This window comes from Gymnoscopelus microlampas (genome assembly GCF_963454915.1).
Source record: "Gymnoscopelus microlampas genome assembly, chromosome: 15".
NCBI classification, from domain to species: Eukaryota; Metazoa; Chordata; class Actinopteri; order Myctophiformes; family Myctophidae; genus Gymnoscopelus; species Gymnoscopelus microlampas.
In genome coordinates, this window is record NC_139952.1 from 11203270 (window position 1) to 11225609 (window position 22340).

Here is a 22340-nt window from a genome sequence, read left to right on the forward strand (position 1 = left end):
TTCGGAGAACCAGCAGGGGCGGGCAGTTCCGCAAAGTAACTAGTCACTAAAGTTTTCAAATAATTGTAGTGGAGTAAAAGTACAATATTTGACTCTGAGTGGAGTAGAAGTAAAAGTACTGAAAATTGGATATGAATTGTACTTAAGTACAGTACTTGAGTATATGTACTTAGTTACTTTACACCACTGATATTTAGGATAGATAATATGTACACATTATAACCAAAATAGCCACAGACATGGACACAGACAAAAGTCTTGCCACAGACACCTTTGTCTGTGGCATGACCCAGGTCAGGGGTCATCATGTGGATGACCCCTGACCCCCACAGCTTCCTTCTGTCCTGGTGGCTTTACCACTTCAACCCCATATGGTCCCTCAGGGCCCTATGCTCAATATGGATGCTGAGGTTTAAGGGGCTAACCCCAGGACTAACACAGCTCTGGGTAGGCAACCCAACCTGGTGGAGATCTGCCCTCCAAGGAGCACACTTTTCTAGTTTTGCTCCGTGTCTTGATGCTCAATGTTTTATGTAAAGGACTTTATTACCTTGTTGTTGAAATGTCCTTGATGGGTCTCATTTTGTACCATGTTCTGATGGATCTAAACCTTAGATCCATCAGAAAATGGTACAAAATGAGATTGATAAATTCTAAAGTGTATCATTTTCCATGTGTGAGTGTGAATACATGGCTAATAGTGACTGTGCCATCAGGCAGCCTGCAACGTTGTTTTGTTCTGATGGGCTCCTTCTGGTATGTCAACAATATTAGATAGCAGGTTAACCTCGTTGCCACACAGATTTGTCGTTATAAACATTGTGCATAAATGTCACCACACCCCTGGTTGCCCAGGAAACGGAGCAAGTCGAGACACAACTGACGGCTGATGTGATGACCAGTCGTGATGACGAAAGATATGGATCGGTATTCACCCCCACCCCCTGTGTACTGAATTTGAGAAGTATAAATGGTAAGAGACTTCTTCTTTCTACTGCATACCCAGATCTACTCTCAACGGGCAGTCTTGTGTGAGGTGAGTGAACTTACAGTAGGCCTACTTATTATTATTATTTGTTCTTTCTGGCCTTCACCTATGCACATGTCTACTTTTGTTTGCACTTTTTGGTCAATTGAAATGTTCCATTTTATTTGATCTCATTAAGCCTCATTAAGCTTCTTTTTTTTTACCTGTGTTTCAAGAACATTCTTTGAAATAGATAGAGACTGATACTGTAATCACCATGTCACGAAAACACTGACGTTTTTTCTCATCCGTGTTACCAGTTTTTCCACAATTGCTAAACTCTGAACCAAAATTCTCAATTAAAGCGGCACTATGTAACCTTTTTAATGAATAAAATGTTATTCACCCGGATAGCCACGCCCTGAGGAAGACATTGTGTTGTTGAAACCGGTCAGCGTCTATAGTGGCATTTTATTGTTTTTAATATGTAGTAGCCCTGTCAACATATTAAAGGCTTTATAACTAAGTCCTTGCTCGAGTGTGCTTGAAGTTTGCCCGTTTTGATGGGACTCCCCTTCATTCATCAATAAAATGTAATTTTTCTGTAGGGTAGAGTATATATTTATGTATTATACAAGTTAATCCAATATAACTCATACAATTGGGGTGGTTGTATTTTGTCTCCCTGCTCTTCTATTAAGACATTTAGATCGTGTCAAAGGTCACCTAGACACATCTGACACGAATTTTGACCTGAAGGTCAGTATTCAATTTATCCCCTGAGCAAGCAGGCCGGCACTATTAGCTCAATGGTAAAAGATTCAGCACTTGTGCAGGAAACCGGGTTAAAATCTGGGGTAGAAGAGGAAAGTTACAGCTTTAAATACAACAACAACAACAACAGTTGGCATCATTTACACCCAACAACTGAAAAATGTTCACAATAGTTTCTAATGATACAATCATACCAGTTGGACAGAATACATTATAAACAAGTACAGAATGTACAGGTGGTGTAATTATAATTGTGTTCAATGTTGATACAGTACCAACAATGAATTAATGAATCTATCATTGACCTTGATTTTGCAGTTATTCTAATTCTAAATGGTCTGTAGTGTTTATATATTACTGTAAATACAATCAGGGAACCTATGGTAAGGGAGCCTTTTCCTCTGCAGACCAAAATGTGCACATGCACCCTTGTGGTATGACAAAATTTTACTTAAAGCAGCATTATGTAACTTCCTCTTCTAACCCAGATTTGAACCTGCTGGTTTCCTGCTTAAGAACTGACATTTTTACCATTGAGCTAATAGAGCCGGCCCTCTTGCTCGGGGGATAAATCAAATCTTGACCATGTCTCGGTGAGACATGACCTTTGACACAATTTAAATGTTTCAATAGAAGAGCAGGGAGACAAAATACAAATTGTATAAGTTATATTGTATTAACATACTCTACCATACAGATTGGACTAAATTACATTTTATTCATTAAAACAAATCTTACATGAAGTGAAGCTTCAACTTGAACACATCAATGTATTTCCTTTTCTGTAGGAGTGCACCATGACATCTGTACCACCAGTGTTACCTACCTATGAATTTGATTATGACTACGAGACTCCAGAGCCATTCAGCCTCAACAAGACTTCACCATTGTGCATTAACCACGCATCGTGTGTCACTCTGGTTGTGATAAATGTGATCATCTTCCTGCTAGGGATTGTGGGGAATGGCGCGGTCATGTGGGTTATTGGCTTCAAGATGAAAAAGCAGACAGTCACCACAACGTGGTACCTCAGCCTGGCCGTCTCCGACTTCATCTTCTGCGCAACTCTCCCATTCAACATCACTCAGGCAGCAACAGGATCTTGGATCTTTGGACTTTTCATGTGCAAGTTCGCCTCCTTTGTTTTGTTCCTCAACATGTTCAGCAGCATTTTCCTAATGGTGCTCATCAGTGTTGACCGTTGTGTGGCTGTTGTGCGTGCGGTCTGGGCCCAAAACAATCGTACGGTCAAAAAGGCATTCGTTGCGGTAGTTGTTGCCTGGCTGTTTTCTATGCTGCTGAGCATTCCCTCCTTAGTGGTTCGTGATGTTACAGCTGACAATGAGCAGGTTATTAAATGTTACAACAACTTTGAAAATGCTCGACCCAATAGCAATATAAGTCTTCCTGTCATTCGATTTGTTCTAGGCTTTGTATCGCCACTTGTAATCATAAGTGTGTGTTATACTCTTATCATTATCAGGCTACAGAACAACAAGATGGCCAGGTCCACTAAGCCCTTCAAAGTCATGACTGCCCTGATAGTCACATTTGTCATGTCTTGGCTTCCCTACCACATCTTTGTTTTACTAGATATTAACCCCAGTGACGACACATTCATGTCAACTGGATTAAAGATATCAGTGACTCTCGCAAGTGCAAACAGTTGCATGAACCCATTTCTCTATGCGTTCATGGGCAAAGACATTAAGCAGAGATTGCTGAGCTCTTTTGTTTCCAAAATTGAAAATGCTCTCAGTGAAGAGAGGCCCTCTGAAAGTAAAGTAACATCCACATCTCAAGCTTTTTAAAAACAAAATGGCACATCTAATAGACCAGTGGTTCTCAAAGTGGGGTCCGGGAACACCCGGGGACGGTGGAGGGGTTCCAGGGGGTCCCCAAAAACATTGAATTTAACCATTTTAAATGATCATTCCACAATCATTTAATCACTTTATCCATATGTTATACTTTAGCTATAAAATATTTAGCAGATATACAAGCTCACAGCGTGTCACTTCTTGCCGTGCTGCGACCTTGTACATCTGCTATTTTTTTACATTCTTAAAAAATCTTTCAGATGGGGATCCACGGCCAAATGCATATCAATTTGGGGGTCCTTGACTTGAAAAAGTTTGAGAAGCACTGTCTCAGACTACTTATTATTTCTCAGCTTTGGACAGAAGTATACTCAATAAGGCTATTCATTTTGATAAAGAGTCTCTCTGCCCTTAAATATACTATAAAGGCATAATGAGTTGTTGAACGCTTGACTATCTGTAAAACATTTTTTTACTTGAAATATATAATTTATCAAACATGTAGTTGTCTGCATTCACAAGTGAAGAGAGAATGAATTTTAATTTATTGATGTTTTACATTCCTCACCAATGAGCATTATCACAATAGTATTAATGCAACAGTAATGCAACAGTAAAAGTCTAATGAGACTATTGTCTTCATTTGTAACAGTGTACACTGTTGGCACTGGCACATACAGTATACAACGAGATTTGCATTTCAAGCACACCAATTTGTAAGTTTGAATGGTGCTGATGTAATTACGCTTCTATTGTAAAATGTGATGCAATAAAGGACACTTTAACATCAACTCAAAGACTGAGACGGAGTATTGAGGTTGCTGGAAAGGGTAATTGAGATAAGTATACAGTTGCAATACCATAATGATTAACTTTTAAAACGTACATCTGAAAACTTTGGCACCTCGCTGTTCCTTCATACCTTAACCTACCTACAGTATCAACTTGATTCACATTTTTTTACTTTGAAGTCATTTGTAGTTTTTTTTTAAAAAGCTCCAGGATCTGGGCCCCACACAGCCCGACACTGCCCCAGGATGGAGCCTCTCGGCTGGAGATGCTCCATGCTTACCTCATGCTCCGGCCCCCGGTGAGTACCCAGGACCTCCGGGGAGGTCCATCAGGCTCACCGGCCGGCCCCGCGCACCCACACTTAAGCATCCATCGGCGGGCGATACGTCGGCGAGGTCCCGCGGCCAGGGGACCGCAGGGACCTGGTGGTACAAACGAGCAGGCCCCTGGGGGTACAATATGTAAGACTTAGCATCGTTAACACTTGGTTTTCTTCTGTTTGTTTTCTTTTCTTTTTTACTCTTTTGTTTCCTTTTCTTTTGTGACAAGTAATTTAATTTGATTATTAATAAGGTGGACATAATAAGCTTTGACTTCAGCCCAAACCTTTTCGGTCAAATGATTTTGTTGAAAATATTCTGTATGCTCAACTGTTTTGTTTTCCTAAACCATGACCGAAACAAATAAACTAACTAACTAACTAAAACTAACTAACTAACAATGGGAACTTAGCACCAGCAGGGTACCTGCCAGGCCCCTGTAAGACTGGGCCTGGCCCTCTGCCGGGCGGGGGGCCTCCTGCCCTCCGGGGGGAGGCGGGCGACGCCTACCCCTGGGGTAAGGCGCACTCTGACAAAAGTGGTTAGTTTAACGTCATCGTATCAGGGTCTTCTTTCCTCGCTGATTCAAGCCAGTCTCTCTTGGCTATGGTTGGCCATGTCTGCTTATTATAAGCGACATGTGAGCTTGTAGATCGGCTATTTTCAATATATATATATAATATATATATATATATGTATATAGGTCATGTGGCCTATTAGTCGCTTGTTTTGGGCTTGTTTTCATAGACCTGGCTGCTTATTTATCTCAACACTGGCAGTGCACCCTGTTTTGAGAGAGTATGCTGCAGCAGCGCAGTGATTCTGGACACAAAAAAATAGTACCATAATAAAACAAAAAAATAGTTCTGATAATATTCATCAGAACCGGACCAGACCTCTGACCACGGGACTCGGGCAATCAATTAATACCTTTGCAACCAATACATTAATGTGCGTGCGTGCGTGCGTATATCTGATATATATCGATATATATATATATATATATATATATATATATATATATATATATATATATATATATATATATATATATACACACACACACAACTCTGTAGCTGGATGTACACAACTATGTAAATGTAAATAACTAAAAGTTTGGGCCGTCTAAGTTAACAAGTAATACGTTTAAGTTTAAGTAATAAGCCGTAACAGGCCGTAATAGCTGTAATAGGCCGTTCAAGTATTACATTTTTCAAACTTATGATGATAATGATGATTAATATTTCATGTGTACAGACAACTTGGGTTTTCCTCTTTGCAGTGATTCAGGAGTCCTGAGTTGGTGTTTTGTAGACCACACTCTCACATAGCATCCTATTTACTTTATGGGGCATTGCTTCTCAAAGTGGGGTCCGGGGACAATCAGGGGTCTTGGGGGGTTCCAGGGGGTCCCCAGCAAAATGTGTTAATATAGCATCACAATGGTTTTAACCACTTTAACCTTTTATACTTTGGCTATTCAAAAATAGCAGATCTACAAGCTCATAGCGCGGCACCGAGTTATGAGCTTGTATATCTGCTATTTTTGAAAAATATTGAACATTTGTGCAAATCTTTCAATATATGCATATTTTAAAAGCGAACATTTCTAACTCAAATCTTTGATTCAGGGGGGTCCCTGGAACAAAATATTTTGAGATGGGGGTCTTCAGCCAAAAACAAATAGTTTTGGGGGTCCATGACATGAAAAGGTTTGAGAAGCACTGTTCTAGGGACCGTCTGACAATAACACATTATTATATTATTACATAATATCTAACAATAACTCAATTCACTGCTTTACCTTCTATTTAAAGACTATATTGACCTTTTTGATGTTTTCCCCAGGTGTTAAGCAAGCACGCTTTAGATGAATACATAACTATAGAGAAATACTTCTGTTTGAATTGTATGATGTCTATTTAACATAGATAATACAGTCAAAGTGAAATAAGACTAAATAATCCTTCACGCTATAGCATGGGTCTTCAACAAGGGGTCCGTGACTCCTAGTGGTTCCTCAGAGTTACTACTGGGGGGCTGCCAAATCTATGTGTGATTTTTGAGAGTATGTGTAACACTCTCAGAGGTGTCATTGTCATCCTGGATTAGATTGAATGACCATACATTTGTCTGGTGTGAAATCATGTGTAAACAAACGGAATAATAAAACTATGTTACTATTTAACTTTGTAGCTTCTGCCCTGTATGAATCCTCATATATTCACACATTTGACATAAACTGCAACTAAAGAGTTCATTCCATTGATAAAACTATGAAAAAAAATGTTAGTTAACACTCTTTTTTTCACGGACGAGAACAAAAACAAAATAAAACGAAATATGTACTAAAGTAATGCACATTTGACAAAACAATGCATTACAGTAGACTAAATCAACTGTAGATGTAGTTGACCAAATAAAAAAATGGCAACTAGAAACAACTTAAAATGATATAAAAATTGTCAAAATAAACACTGGCCGCAACTAAAGGGTTTTGCCTCCCGTATGCGTCTTCATGTGCGTCTTTAGATTATCTATGCGGCCACAGCCTTTGCCGCAAACCGCGCAAGTAAAGGGCTTTTCCCCAGTATGTGTCCTCATGTGTCTTTTCAGGAGATCACTTTTACTGAACCTCTGTTCACAAACTTTACAACTAAAGGGTTTCTCCCCCGTATGCGTCCTCATGTGTTCTTTCAGATCACGCATCAGACCACAGCCTTTGCCACAGACGGAACACGTAAAGGGTTTTTCCCCAGTGTGCGTCCTCATGTGTTGTTTCAGACTGCTCATCTGGCTACAGCCTTTGCCACAGACCGAACAAGTGAAGGGTTTCTCCCCTGTGTGCGTCCGCATGTGCTGTTTTAACGTGTCCATTCGACTACAGCTTTTGCTACAGATTATGCTAGTGAAGGGCTTTTCCCCCGTGTGCGTCCTCATGTGCGACTTCAGGTGAACGGTTTGGCCGAACCCTTTGCCGCACACCGTGCAGGTAAAGGGTTTCTCCCCCGTGTGAGTCATGGTGTGTGTCTTCAGATGGCCGCTTTGAGTGAACAGTTTGCCGCAGACTTTACAACTAAAGCTTTTCTTCGCAGCGTTTGACGATTTGGGATCGCTGGGCGGCGGCTGACTGTTGCTCAGAGACAGGTTCAGAGCGGCCTGGTCGTCCCTGGTCTCCCACTCCTCACTGTCTTCGGTGTCGGACTCGGGACAGTGTGTGGAGGGGGGCTGGTGGGCAGAACTAGCTGCTTGCGACGGAACCCAGTAATCTACGTAAGCTTGTGTTTTCATGTGTTCAGTGGAGGGGCCGGCTAAAGGCTCTGTCTCTGTGTTTTCATCATCATCATCATCATAATCATCCTCGTCTTCACTTTTCATTGTTAATGTCATTGTTGACCCGTCGTCGGCCTCCTCTGGTCTTAGAGGCATCTCCACCTGTTCCTCTTTAATCTGAAGAGGTTCTGGTTCCTCCTCCTGGACCGGACTGGAGCTCCTCTCCTCCTGCTGTTGAGGGGAAACCTCCTCTTTACACGCAGGGGGGTCCAGGGAGTCTAGGCAAAAAGAGAAAACACAAGAGAAAACCATTAAATGTTTTTACTACAAAAATTCATACAAAAACAAATGTCTCTAAATGAATGCATGAGCAGGGACCTGCACCTGCCCTTTGCCCTCTTGACCAGAAGTGCCCTTTTTTCCAGTTTACAGCAGGGGTCTTCAACAGGGGGTCCTGGACCCCTAGGGGGTCCTCAGAGTTACTACAGGGGGTCCGCCAAAACTTTATGTGATATGATTTTTCTTTTTGCCATAACCACTCGAAATCTAGCATCCCTTTTCTGAGGAGAACTTTAGCCAAAAATAGCCGATCTACAAGCTCACAACGCCTCGCAGTTTGGCAAAGAGGTATAGGTGTAGAGGGAAAAAAGAGCTGACCAAGTAAACAAAAAAAAGTATAATTTACTTGAGCACCTGCCCCTCAAAATGTCTGTGCACGCCACTGTGCATGAGTGCATGGGGCGGCCAGTGGCTCGGGAGTAGAGTGGCCGGATTGGAACCGTGAGGTTCCCAGTTCGATCCCGGGCTCCCCCGGAGTTAGTGTGAAAGTGTCCTTGAGCAAGACACTGAAGACTCAAGACACTTGTGCGTTTGGCCATTGAACCCATTGAGACCTGAAGCCGATTCTACATGTCTCCTAAACCTAGAAGCAAATATTTGAGTTAAAAATTTGATACATTTTGTCATCGATATGTGTTTATAATGTGTTTATAGCCATGTGTCACGTGAAGCTTAACCAATCACTTTGTTGACGCACCTGACCAATCAGAACGTTGACGCACACGGACAAAGTCAGGTACAGAGCGGCTAGTAGGGGTGTTGGAAAAAATCGATTCGAATACGAATCGCGATTCTCATGTTGGACGATTCAGAATCGATTTTCAAAAAAATTAAAAAATATTTTTTTTTTTTGGGAGGATCTTGGATTTTTCGTCATTTTTCGTCACCAGCATTTTTTCGTCACCATAATTTTTCGTCATTTTTCGTCACCAGCATTTTCCCGTCACCAGCATTTTTCGTCATTTTTCGTCACCAGCATTTTTTCGTCACCAGCATTTTTCGTAATTTTTCGTCACCAGCATTTTTCGTCATTTTTCGTCACCAGCATTTTTTCGTCACCAGCATTTTTTGTCATTTTTCGTCACCAGCATTTTTTCGCCACCGGCATTTTTTGCCATTTTTCGTCACCAGCATTTTTTCGTCACCAGCATTTTTCGTCATTTTTCGTCACCAGCATTTTTCGTCACCAGCATTTTTCGTCATTTTTCGTCACCAGTATTTTTCGTCACCAGCATTTTTCGTCATTTTTCGTCACCAGCATTTTTCGTCACCAGCATTTTTCGTCATTTTTCGTCACCAGCATTTTTCGTCATTTTTCCGTCACCAGCATTTTTCGTCACCAGCATTTTTCGTCATTTTTCGTCACCAGCATTTTTTCGTCCAGCATTTTTCGTCATTTTTCGTCACCAGCATTTTTTCGTCACCAGCATTTTTCGTAATTTTTCGTCACCACCATTTTTCGTCACCAGCATTTTTTCGTCACCAGCATTTTTCGTCATTTTTCGTCACCAGCATTTTTCGTCACCAGCATTTTTCGTCATTTTTCGTCACCAGTATTTTTCGTCACCAGCATTTTTCGTCATTTTTCGTCACCAGCATTTTTCGTCACCAGCATTTTTCGTCATTTTTCGTCACCAGCATTTTTCGTCATTTTTCCGTCACCAGCATTTTTCGTCACCAGCATTTTTCGTCATTTTTCGTCACCAGCATTTTTTCGTCCAGCATTTTTCGTCATTTTTCGTCACCAGCATTTTTTCGTCACCAGCATTTTTCGTAATTTTTCGTCACCAGCATTTTTCGTCACCAGCATTTTTCGTCACCAGCATTTTTTGTCATTTTTCGTCACCAGCATTTTTTCGCCACCGGCATTTTTAGCCATTTTTCGTCACCAGCATTTTTTCGTCACCAGCATTTTTCGTCATTTTTCGTCACCAGCATTTTTCGTCACCAGCATTTTTAGTAATTTTTTGTCACCAGCATTTTTCGTCACCAGCATTTTTCGTCATTTTTCGTCACCAGCATTTTTTCGTCACCAGCATTTTTTGTCATTTTTCGTCACCAGCATTTTTCGTCATTTTTCGTCACCAGCATTTTTTCGTCACCAGCATTTTTTCGTCACCAGCATTTTTCGTCATTTTTCGTCACCAGCATTTTTCGTCATTTTTCGTCACCAGCATTTTTCGTCATTTTTCGTCACCAGCATTTTTCGTCACCAGCATTTTTTCGTCACCAGCATTTTTCGTCATTTTTTCGTCACCAGCATTTTTCGTCGTTTTTCGTCACCAGCATTTTTCGTCACCAGCATTTTTCGTCATTTTTCGTCACCAGCATTTTTTCGTCACCAGCATTTTTCCTCATTTTTCATCACCAGCATTTTTTCGCCACCAGCATTTTTCGTCATTTTTCGTCACCAGCATTTTTCGTCACCAGCATTTTTCGTCATTTTTCGTCACCAGCATTTTTCGTCATTTTTCGTCACCAGCATTTTTCGTCATTTTTCGTCACCAGCATTTTTCGTCATTTTTCGTCACCAGCATTTTTCGTCATTTTTCGTCACCAGCATTTTTCGTCACCAGCATTTTTCGTCATTTTTCGTCACCAGGATTTTTCGTCACTAGCATTTTTTCGTCACCAGCATTTTTCGTCATTTTTCGTCACCAGCATTTTTTCGCCACCAGCATTTTTCGCCATTTTTCGTCACCAGCATTTTTTCGTCAGCAGCATTTTTCGTCATTTTTCGTCACCAGCATTTTTTCGTCACCAGCATTTTTCGTCATTTTTCGTCACCAGCATTTTTCGTCACCAGCATTTTTCGTCATTTTTCGTCACCAGCATTTTTTCGTCACCAGCATTTTTCGTCATTTTTCGTCACCAGCATTTTTTCGCCACCAGCATTTTTCGTCATTTTTCGTCACCAGCATTTTTCGTCACCAGCATTTTTCGTCATTTTTCGTCACCAGCATTTTTCGTCACCAGCATTTTTCGTCATTTTTCGTCACCAGCATTTTTCGTCATTTTTCGTCACCAGCATTTTTCGTCACCAGCATTTTTTCGTCACCAGCATTTTTCGTCATTTTTCGTCACCAGCATTTTTTCACCACCAGCATTTTTCGCCATTTTTCGTCACCAGTATTTTTCGTCACCAGCATTTTTCGTCATTTTTCGTCACCAGCATTTTTCGTCATTTTTCGTCACCAGCATTTTTTCGTCACCAGCATTTTTTCGTCACCAGCATTTTTCGTCATTTTTCGTCACCAGCATTTTTCGTCATTTTTCGTCACCAGCATTTTTCGTCATTTTTCGTCACCAGCATTTTTCGTCACCAGCATTTTTTCGTCACCAGCATTTTTCGTCATTTTTCGTCACCAGCATTTTTTCGCCACCAGCATTTTTCGCCATTTTTCGTCACCAGCATTTTTCGTCATTTTTCGTCACCAGCATTTTTTCGCCACCAGCATTTTTCGCCATTTTTCGTCACCAGCATTTTTTCGTCACCAGCATTTTTCGTCATTTTTCGTCACCAGCATTTTTTCGTCACCAGCATTTTTCGCCATTTTTCGTCACCAGCATTTTTTCGTCACCAGCATTTTTCGTCATTTTTCGTCACCAGCATTTTTTCGTCACCAGCATTTTTCGTCATTTTTCGTCACCAGCATTTTTTCGTCACCAGCATTTTTCGTCATTTTTCGTCACCAGCATTTTTTCGCCACCAGCATTTTTCGCCATTTTTCGTCACCAGCAGTTTTTCGTCACCAGCATTTTTCGTCATTTTTCGTCACCAGCATTTTTTCGTCACCAGCATTTTTCGTCACCAGCATTTTTCTCCATTTTTCGTCACCAGCATTTTTTCGTCACCAGCATTTTTCGTCATTTTTCGTCACCAGCATTTTTTCGCCACCAGCATTTTTCGCCATTTTTCGTCACCAGCATTTTTTCGTCACCAGCATTTTTCGTCATTTTTCGTCACCAGCATTTTTTCGTCACCAGCATTTTTCGCCATTTTTCGTCACCAGCATTTTTTCGTCACCAGCATTTTTCGTCATTTTTCGTCACCAGCATTTTTTCGTCACCAGCATTTTTCGTCATTTTTCGTCACCAGCATTTTTTCGTCACCAGCATTTTTCGTCATTTTTCGTCACCAGCATTTTTTCGCCACCAGCATTTTTCGCCATTTTTCGTCACCAGCAGTTTTTCGTCACCAGCATTTTTCGTCATTTTTCGTCACCAGCATTTTTTCGTCACCAGCATTTTTCGTCACCAGCATTTTTCTCCATTTTTCGTCACCAGCATTTTTTCGTCACCAGCATTTTTCGTCATTTTTCGTCACCAGCATTTTTTCGTCACCAGCATTTTTCGTCATTTTTCGTCACCAGCATTTTTTCGTCACCAGCATTTTTCGTCACCAGCATTTTTCGCCATTTTTCGTCACCAGCATTTTTTCGTCACCAGCATTTTTCGTCATTTTTCGTCACCAGCATTTTTTCGCCACCAGCATTTTTCGCCATTTTTCGTCACCAGCAGTTTTTCGTCACCAGCCTTTTTCGTCATTTTTCGTCACCAGCATTTTTTCGTCACCAGCATTTTTCGTCACCAGCATTTTTCTCCATTTTTCGTCACCAGCATTTTTTCGTCACCAGCATTTTTCGTCATTTTTCGTCACCAGCATTTTTTCGTCAACAGCATTTTTCGTCATTTTTCGTCACCAGCATTTTTTCGCCACCAGCATTTTTCGCCATTTTTCGTCACCAGCATTTTTTCGTCACCAGCATCTTGTCGTCACCAGCATTTTTCGTCATTTTTCGTCATTTTTCGTCACCAGCATTTTTTCGCCACCAGCATTTTTCGCCACCAGCATTTTTTCGTCACCAGCATTTTTCGTCATTTTTCGTCACCAGCATTTTTTCGTCACCAGCATTTTTCGTCACCAGCATGTTTCGGCATTTTTCGTCACCAGCATTTTTCGTCATTTTTCGTCACCAGCATTTTTTCGTCACCAGCATTTTTCGTCATTTTTCGTCACCAGCATTTTTCGTCATTTTTCGTCACCAGCATTTTTCGTCATTTTCGTCACCAGCATTTTTTCGTCACCAGCATTTTTCGTCATTTTTCGTCACCAGCATTTTTCGTCATTTTCGTCACCAGCATTTTTTCGTCACCAGCATTTTTCGTCACCAGCATTTTTCGTCATTTTTCGTCACCAGCATTTTTTCGTCACCAGCATTTTTTTCGCCACCAGCATTTCTTATTGCCCCCCCCATTAATAACTTCTGTATCCGGGCCTGCTCCAGAAGGTCCAGAGTCCAGTACCAACCTCCACCAACCTGAAGTTCATTAATCCAGTATTAATTAAATGTGTGGTAAAGGTCATTAATCCAGTATTCAGCCTAATTAAATGTGTGGTAAAGGTCATTAATCCAGTATTTAGCCTAATTAAATGTGTTGTAAAGGTCATTAATCCAGTATTCAGCCTAATTAAATGTGTGGTAAAGTTTATTAATCCAGTATTTAGCCTAATTAAATGTGTGGTAAAGGTCATTAATCCAGTATTTAGCCTAATTAAATGTGTGGTAAAGTTTATTAATCCAGTATTTAGCCAAATTGTGTGGTAAAGCTCATTAATACAGTATTTAGCCTAATTAAGTGTGTGGTAAAGTTCATTAATCCAGTAGCCTAATTAAAACCAGTGAGTTTCACTTACCAGAGCATGTGATTGGCCGTTTTAAGAAGGATGGTAATAGTTTTTGAATGCATACAATAAAAACTATGAAAAAAGATTTAAACAATGTGCCTGGACTCATCAATATTGGATTTTTCGTCATTTTTCGTCACCAGCACTTTTTTGTCACCATCATTTTTCGTCATTTTTTGTCACCAGCATTTTCCTGTCACCAGCATTTTTCGTCATTTTTCGTCACCAGCATTTTTCGTCATTTTTCGTCACCAGCATTTTTTCGTCACCAGCATTTTTCGTCATTTTTCGTCACCAGCATTTTTCGTCATTTTTTGTCACAAGCATTTTTTCGTCACCAGCATTTTTCGTCACCAGCATTTTTCGTCATTTTTCGTCACCAGCATTTTTCGTCACCAGCATTTTTCGTCATTTTTCGTCACCAGCATTTTTCGTCACCAGCATTTTTCGTCATTTTTCGTCATTTTTCGTCACCAGCATTTTTTCGTCACCAGCATTTTTCGTCACCAGCATTTTTCGTCATTTTTCGTCACCAGCATTTTTCGTCACCAGCATTTTTCGTCACCAGCATTTTTCGTCATTTTTCGTCACCAGCAATTTTCGTCATTTTTTTGTCACCAGCATTTTTCGTCACCAGCATTTTTCGTCATTTTTCGTCACCAGCATTTTTCGTCACCAGCATTTTTCGTCATTTTTCGTCACCAGCATTTTTTCGTCACCAGCATTTTTTTCGCCACCAGCATTTCTTATTGCCCCCCCCCCATTAATAACTTCTGTATCCGGGCCTGCTCCAGAAGGTCCAGAGTCCAGTACCAACCTCCACCAACCTGAAGTTCATTAATCCAGTATTAATTAAATGTGTGGTAAAGGTCATTAATCCAGTATTCAGCCTAATTAAATGTGTGGTAAAGGTCATTAATCCAGTATTTAGCCTAATTAAATGTGTTGTAAAGGTTATTAATCCAGTATTCAGCCTAATTAAATGTGTGGTAAAGTTTATTAATCCAGTATTTAGCCTAATTAAATGTGTGGTAAAGGTCATTAATCCAGCATTTCACCAGCATTTTTCGTCATTTTTCGTCACCAGCATTTTTCGTCATTTTTCGTCACCAGCATTTTTTCGTCACCAGCATTTTTCGTCATTTTTCGTCACCAGCATTTTTTCGTCACCAGCATTTTTCGTCATTTTTCGTCACCAGCATTTTTTCGTCACCAGCATTTTTTGTCATTTTTCGTCAACAGCATTTTTTCGCCACCAGCATTTTTCGTCACCAGCATTTTTTCGTCACCAGCATTTTTCGTCATTTTTCGTCACCAGCATTTTTCGTCACCAGCATTTTTCGTAATTTTTCGTCACCAGCATTTTTCGTCATTTTTCGTCACCAGCATTTTTTCGTCACCAGCATTTTTCGTCATTTTTCGTCACCAGCATTTTTTCGTCACCAGCATTTTTTGTCATTTTTCGTCACCAGCATTTTTTCGCCACCAGCATTTTTCGTCACCAGCATTTTTTCGTCACCAGCATTTTTCGTCATTTTTCGTCACCAGCATTTTTCGTCATTTTTCGTCACCAGCATTTTTTTGTCACCAGCATTTTTCGTCATTTTTCGTCACCAGCATTTTTTCGTCACCAGCATTTTTCGTCACCAGCATTTTTCGTCATTTTTCGTCACCAGCATTTTTTCGTCACCAGCATTTTTTTCGCCACCAGCATTTCTTATTGCCCCCCCCCATTAATAACTTCTGTATCCGGGCCTGCTCCAGAAGGTCCAGAGTCCAGTACCAACCTCCACCAACCTGAAAATTCAGTTTTACATGACATCACATGAAGTTCATTAATCCAGTATTCAGCCTAATTAAATGTGTGGTAAAGGTCATTAATCCAGTATTCAGCCTAATTAAATGTGTGGTAAAGGTCATTAATCCAGTATTTAGCCTAATTAAATGTGTGGTAAAGGTCATTAATCCAGTATTCAGCCTAATTAAATGTGTGGTAAAGTTTATTAATCCAGTATTTAGCCTAATTAAATGTGTGGTAAAGTTTATTAATCCAGTATTTAGCCAAATTGTGTGGTAAAGCTCATTAATACAGTATTTAGCCTAAGTGTGTGGTAAAGTTCATTAATCCAGTAGCCTAATTAAAACCAGTGAGTTTCGCTTACCAGAGCATGTGATTGGCCGTTTTAAGAAGGATGGTAATAGTTTTTGAATGCATACAATAAAAACTATGAAAAAAGATTTAAACAATGTGCCTGGACTCATCAATATTAAAGCAATGAGGATGTTGAACTATAGAGTATTGGTTCTCAACCTTTTCTGGATCAGGACACACTTGAGAATCTCTAGTGTTCAAAGCATGTTTATTTTAATGACCAATCAATGGATTGTGTTTCGGCTGACCGGCTTGGATCAACATACTTTAAGTTCCTGTTCATTAGTATAAAACTCATTTTCAAGGTTTTTATGTTTATATATTAAAGGTTTCATAATCTCTCAAGAAAAGATTCTGCTCTGCGTTGGAATCTGTCGCGAAGGTTCGTCATAACGTGTACACACTGGCCTACAAGTGGGCGTGCCTTCAGGGGGGGTTTCAAAAAAATCTTAGGATTTAGAAAACATTTTTAGACTCGCCTCAGGTCTTAATGGGTTAACCAAAGAATCCACTCCAGTGAGCCATGGCAGGTTTTTTTCTCTGTGTTCTGAGGCCTTTTCAGCTGCAATGAAGAAAAAAAACTACTTGCCTGCGGGTGTCGCTGTTGAGGGCTTTTTTTTGCCTGTCAATCATCACCCCCCCCGCCCCCCCCCCTCATGAAAGTTGAGGAAACTCCTTGACACATTTATTGGAAAAAAAAAAGTTGGTTTTATTTGTTAAACTACTTTTTAACATACAGCATGCTGTTAAATCGTTATGTACATTCCTTTATAGTGACATCAAAAACAATTGAATAAAAGTCAAATAAATGGCATGTAGAAACTAAACAAGCAATCAAACTAAGTGTGTGTGAATGTAAATGTGTTAATACCAAACATGTACCAGGATCATTTGAACGTCAAACAGCTTGTCAGCACTCCATGGCCCCATTGATGCATTCATATTAATATAATAATGAATATGTCTTTTTAAATCATGACAGTTGTGGACCGACACTGATGTTGTTCTACCAATAACTTCAGATAATAATAAAAAAAGGAAAAGCTATAAAAAGAACTCTGCATAAGCTAGTCCATCATGGTGAATGTACACATTTAAATCCATTGACTGTTAAAAAAAGAGCGAAAATAACAAACAACAACATGCACCATATATCCATACAGAAGATATGTTTTAGTATCTATGAGGTCTATTTTATATAGTCATGTTTTAGTATCTATGAGGTCTATTTAAATAGTCATGTTTTAGTATCTACAGCCCTTTTTCCATTACGGCTTATAGACCAGTCCAGTCCAGCATATACCAGACCAGAACCGCACCGCTTCAAATTATCTACTGTTTCCATTACACAAAAGTACCCCTGCTCAAATCCACAGGTATGAGTAGCAGACTCCGGTCATTCACACTCATTTGTAATGTAAATTTTTGCCTAACAATGGAATTTAGGTGAGTGGCCAACTGTCCTGTATACAAATGCAAATCACCTGTGCATGTGGCCCAGCTTGGCCTAGCTCAGACCTACCCAGGGCTGGGTACTTTTTAGGCACCAGTTTAGTACCACTTACACACCACTCTACCCACTTCATTGTAGTGGAAACCGCTGCTGTGGTGGTCGGTGTGGTGTGGTGTGGTGTGGTGTGGTACCATGCCATTGGAAATCCGCCTTATGAAACACCCTGTCCTTGTCCGTTTGTGGGATGTGTTTAGACCGAATTGTGGGCGTGCGCTTCTGCTCATATATACGGTGGGGGCGTGGCTGTGGGAAGGGGGCGTGTTTGGTAAAAAAAGGCTCTACAACGCATCATGATTGGTTGCCATGTCTGCTTATTGTAAGCGACATTGCCCTTGTTTTTCTGTGAAGGTGCTTGTAAAGACTGGTGGTTGCTGTTTGTCCCCGTTTCTAAAACGTTGTTGATATTTGGTATGAGTTATTGGTTGATATATTTCACACACACTCTCACATTGGATATGTTATCCAATTAATTATTGTTTTGATATGAACCACTTGAACCTTAGCATCCCTATTCTAGCTTGAACATTTGCAGAAAATAGCAGATCTACAAGCTCACAATGCATCACAGTGTGTTGTGAGCTGGTAGATCAGATATTTTTGGTTACGGTTTGGAGGGGGAAAAAAGCAGACCAAGTACAGAGCCAGAGGGTTTAAAGTTAAATATCTCCAAAACTACAAAATATTTCAAAGTAAAAAGTTCAAGCATTTGTGTCCACAGTAAGATGAATTATAAAAAGTGTGAATGGAGTTTCTAGGTGAAAGCGTTGTTTGAGGTGCCAAAACTTTTAAAGAAGTACATTTCTAAACCTATGAAACATTTCAAAGATTTGTTTTCAGGCAAACATTGTTCACAGTAAGATGAACATTTTAAAGTTTGAATGGGGTTTCTAGGTGTAAGTATGTAGGACTAATAGCCTGCCAAAGTTTGTACTTTTCCCCCTAAAATCTATAAAAGCAGTGATTGTCAATGGCAAAATGGACCTCAAAAAACACTTTCACCTATAAACTCTTGTCCATTTTGCCATTGACCTTCACTGCTTATAGATTTTAGGGGGAAAAGTACAAACTTTGGCAGGCTATTAGTCCAATTTGCATTTGTTTTAAAACAAGGGTTCTTCCAGGCCAACAGAACGCAGATACTGTACTTTTAATTTCCTCCTTGAGGACAGGGTTTAAAAGGGCCCTTTTTAATGAATATAATGTAATTTTGTACAATCTGTATGGTAGAGTATGTTACTACAATATAACTTATACAGTCAGGGTGGTTGTATTTTGTCTCCCTGCTCTTCTATTGAGACATTTAGATAATGTCAAAGGCCATGTCTCACCTAGACTCTGGGACAAAAGGATCTGACACAAATTCAGAGTATCCTCTGATCAAGCAGGCAGGCTCTATTATCACGATGGTGAAATTTCAGCACTTGCACTGGAAACCGCGTTCAAATCCGGGGTAGAAGAGGAAATGTATATAGCGCTGAAGTGGTCAATGTATGTTTTGTATTAATAACCAAAATCTACAAAGTAATTGGTACCTAAAGTTTTCAAATAATTGTAGTGGAGTAAAAGTAGGCTAATATCTGCCTCTCATATGTAGTTGAGTAGAAGTAGGTAGCTGATATATTGCACTTTTACCTTAGCGCTAGGTATACTCTTGGTTGCTTGTTTTTGCAGAAAATACACTTAAGACTTCTGGTGAATAGTAGTTTCGTTCCCTACCTATGTTGAATGCACTTACTGTAAGTCGCTTTGAATAAAAGCGTCTGCTAAATGACTGTAATGTAGAAATAAAAGTACTGAAAATTGCAAATACTTCAGTAAAGTAAAAAAAAAGTCAAAATTGTACTTAAGTAAAGTACTTGAATAAATGTACTTATTTACTTTCCACCACTGGTTATAGTTTGCACTTAGCGCGCAGTAATGTTAATGTGAAGTATAGGTCTTGCCTTGCATACTGCTTTTCTCGTCTTGTCTTCCACTAGTCCATGAGCCAGAGACCCAAATTTGAGCAATGATTATCGAAAGAGTGGGCAAAACCAAACCTATATTAAATTGTTCATAGGGTCAATACGAGTAAATAAATATATGATAACCTTTCCACAGGAGCAGCTTTTTCATGGTTATCACGCATTTTGTTATTTTCCCCATACGTACATGACAGGTGAAGAAATTACAAAATTTAAAAAAGAGTTATCATAATGAAACTTTGAGTTGATTACTTACATGAAGACAATGATTTATCGTATTACAAGTTTTCTGAAATCGTATATTTAGATATGCAAATTAGGCAGTAGGAAAATATGCCCAAATTTGCATACCTTTCCTGAATCAACATTGGAACATTGGACAAAGCCAGAGTCAACTTACTTATTTCATTTTGTTAAGATGTTGGAGTCAAAGGTTTTTAACGATGGAATATTCAATATCTGGCTCAATTTTGGGGCTCAGGCTCATGGACTAAATGCCTAATTTGCATATTTAAATATACAATTTCAGAAAACTTGTAATACGATAAATCATTGTCTTCATGTAAGTAATCAACTCAGGAAGTTTCATTATGATAATTCTTTTTTAAATTTTGTAATTTTTTCACCTGTCATGTACGTATGGGGAAAATAACAAAATGTGTGATAACCATGAAAAAGCTACTCCTGTGGAGAGGTTATCATATATTTATTTACTCGTATTGACCCTATGAACAATTGGATATAGGTTTGGTTTTGCCCACTCTTTCGATAATGAAATCTTGTCTGGCTCATGGACTACACCTTGTAATTTTTAAAACCGAAAGCTAGAACTGCTGGAGTTGACATTTTATTCCACCTGGCTTCAGTTCCAGCAGCGACGGCAGGAGTGAAGCCGGTGTGTTGTTTGTTTGGTAACGTGCAACATGTGGGCCAGTGTTGCCAAGTATCGGGAGAGAAGCAAGCGAACCGACTTCCAAAAACAAGCCAAAAACAAGCCAAATTTTGTCCAAAAGTTAGGGTAAATAAGCAGCTTTGGCAACGCTACACTAGGTGTCACTGATGGCCGGGATATCTCACTAATAACATTATAGTTGATGCACACTTTTTAAAAAATTTTGGCTTGCTTAAGTGACTTGAAAGTGACTTGAAAAGACTTGAATTTTCAAGTCAAGAGGGCTCAAGTCAAGTCAAGTCTTTAGCGTTCAAGTCAAGTCAAGTCTCGAGTCTTTGGCATTCAAGTCCCAAGCAAGTCCAAGTCTATTTTTGATTTGGTCAAGCAAGTCTAAAGTCATCAAAATCGGGACTTCAAGTCAAGTCTCGATTCCGAGTCCCCACCTCTGTTAATTAGTCAGAAAGGTAAACGTCATTACGTTAAGGCTAAAAGGATAACACAAGTCCTGGGGACTTGTGCAATCATATGGAATATTTGTGGAATACTGTAATTGTGGAACATTTGTTTGCGCAGCTGTGTATTCACAAGAAGAATAAAGAGATAATAAGGAAATAAGTGTGTATTGAATTGTGATTTATTTGTAAACCTCTGTGTACTGTATTCCCAGTTTTCAGAAGGTGGCATAACCATTTGATCCTGTTCATTTTCCTGTAGCTTTGTTTGATTAGCTTAGCAGCATGTTAACTACTAACTATGTTAAAGCTACAGGAAAATGAACAGGAAATGGGGATTACAGTTATGCACCGAGCCTAGAAGAAGTGTACAAAAGATGTCTATAATTAGTCTAAATTTGACGTAGAAAAGATGACCACATTTGGACTAAAATAAGCCCTTATGTAGAGGTTTGGACATTCAGAAGACGTCCGACAAAGACGCAATTAAAACTTTCATTCTGCAACCTCCAGGGACCAAAATGGGACGTTCAAAAATGACCTCTCATTGCACAGTGGGAATAAAATAATATACTGTATATGTGAAAACATCTGTTCCATTCCTGTTGTCCCCTGAAGATGAAAAGGTCGAGCTCGTTTCCCTGACCCCCAATTGTTATAATCGATCGTTCCTACCGACCGACCGAGAGGCATACCGGACCGAGGTGGAAGGGCAACACTGCCCTCTAGTGGATACATCCAGTTTGTACATGCACATGTTAACCCAGAGTACAGAAGTCCTGACGTCACTCGTCCATCCCCTGGGTCGTAAAGTAATTTCCCTATGGAGAATAACATTGGGTCATCATAGAATCGTCTCATAAGAATTGTGGTCCAAAAATAAACAAACTGCCTCTGCGATATTGTCAGGGAGGAGCCTCTGCATCGTTAATGATAGTCAGTCACACTCACTCATATTTGAAACAGTCCGTTTCTGGTAAATTGAACTAATTCGGCAGAAGTAACATTAGCGTTTTCTCACCGTCAGTTGATGCTTCATATCCATAAGAGTAAAACCGCCGGGGTCATTTGTTTATGTTTGGAACACAGTTCTTATTTGACGCGATATTAAACACGTCTATGGGAATTCAGAACAGGGGGGAAAAGGTTTTAAAGTTTTACGGTTCTAGAGGTTTTAAATGTCCTAAGTAGGCCGAACGTTGTAGAGTTGGAACGGAGTTTGTAGCTAAAAGTATGAAGGACTAGTTAGGGGTCAAAAAACGTCAAGTGTGCTCGCTAAGTATATACTGTTAGGCACATACGTGAAATGTGTCCTCTGCACTTTAACAACTAACAGCTTCAAATCACTCTACGATTGCCACATTGTTGACCTGACCTGGAATCGTACCCAGGA

The 22340-nt window shown here is 39.8% G+C and overlaps 1 protein-coding gene across 1 annotated transcript; it reads left to right on the forward strand.

The window, feature by feature from the left end:
* The first annotated feature begins 1013 nt into the window (after window positions 1–1013).
* LOC311061882 (chemerin-like receptor 1) lies at window positions 1014–4245 on the forward strand. Its single transcript, XM_084080583.1, has 2 exons — window positions 1014–1036; window positions 2530–4245. The coding sequence occupies exon 2, from the start codon at window positions 2539–2541 to the stop codon at window positions 3550–3552; it is 1014 nt and encodes a 337-aa protein (XP_083936709.1). The 5' UTR covers window positions 1014–1036; window positions 2530–2538; the 3' UTR covers window positions 3553–4245.
* The last annotated feature ends 18095 nt before the right edge of the window (window positions 4246–22340 follow it).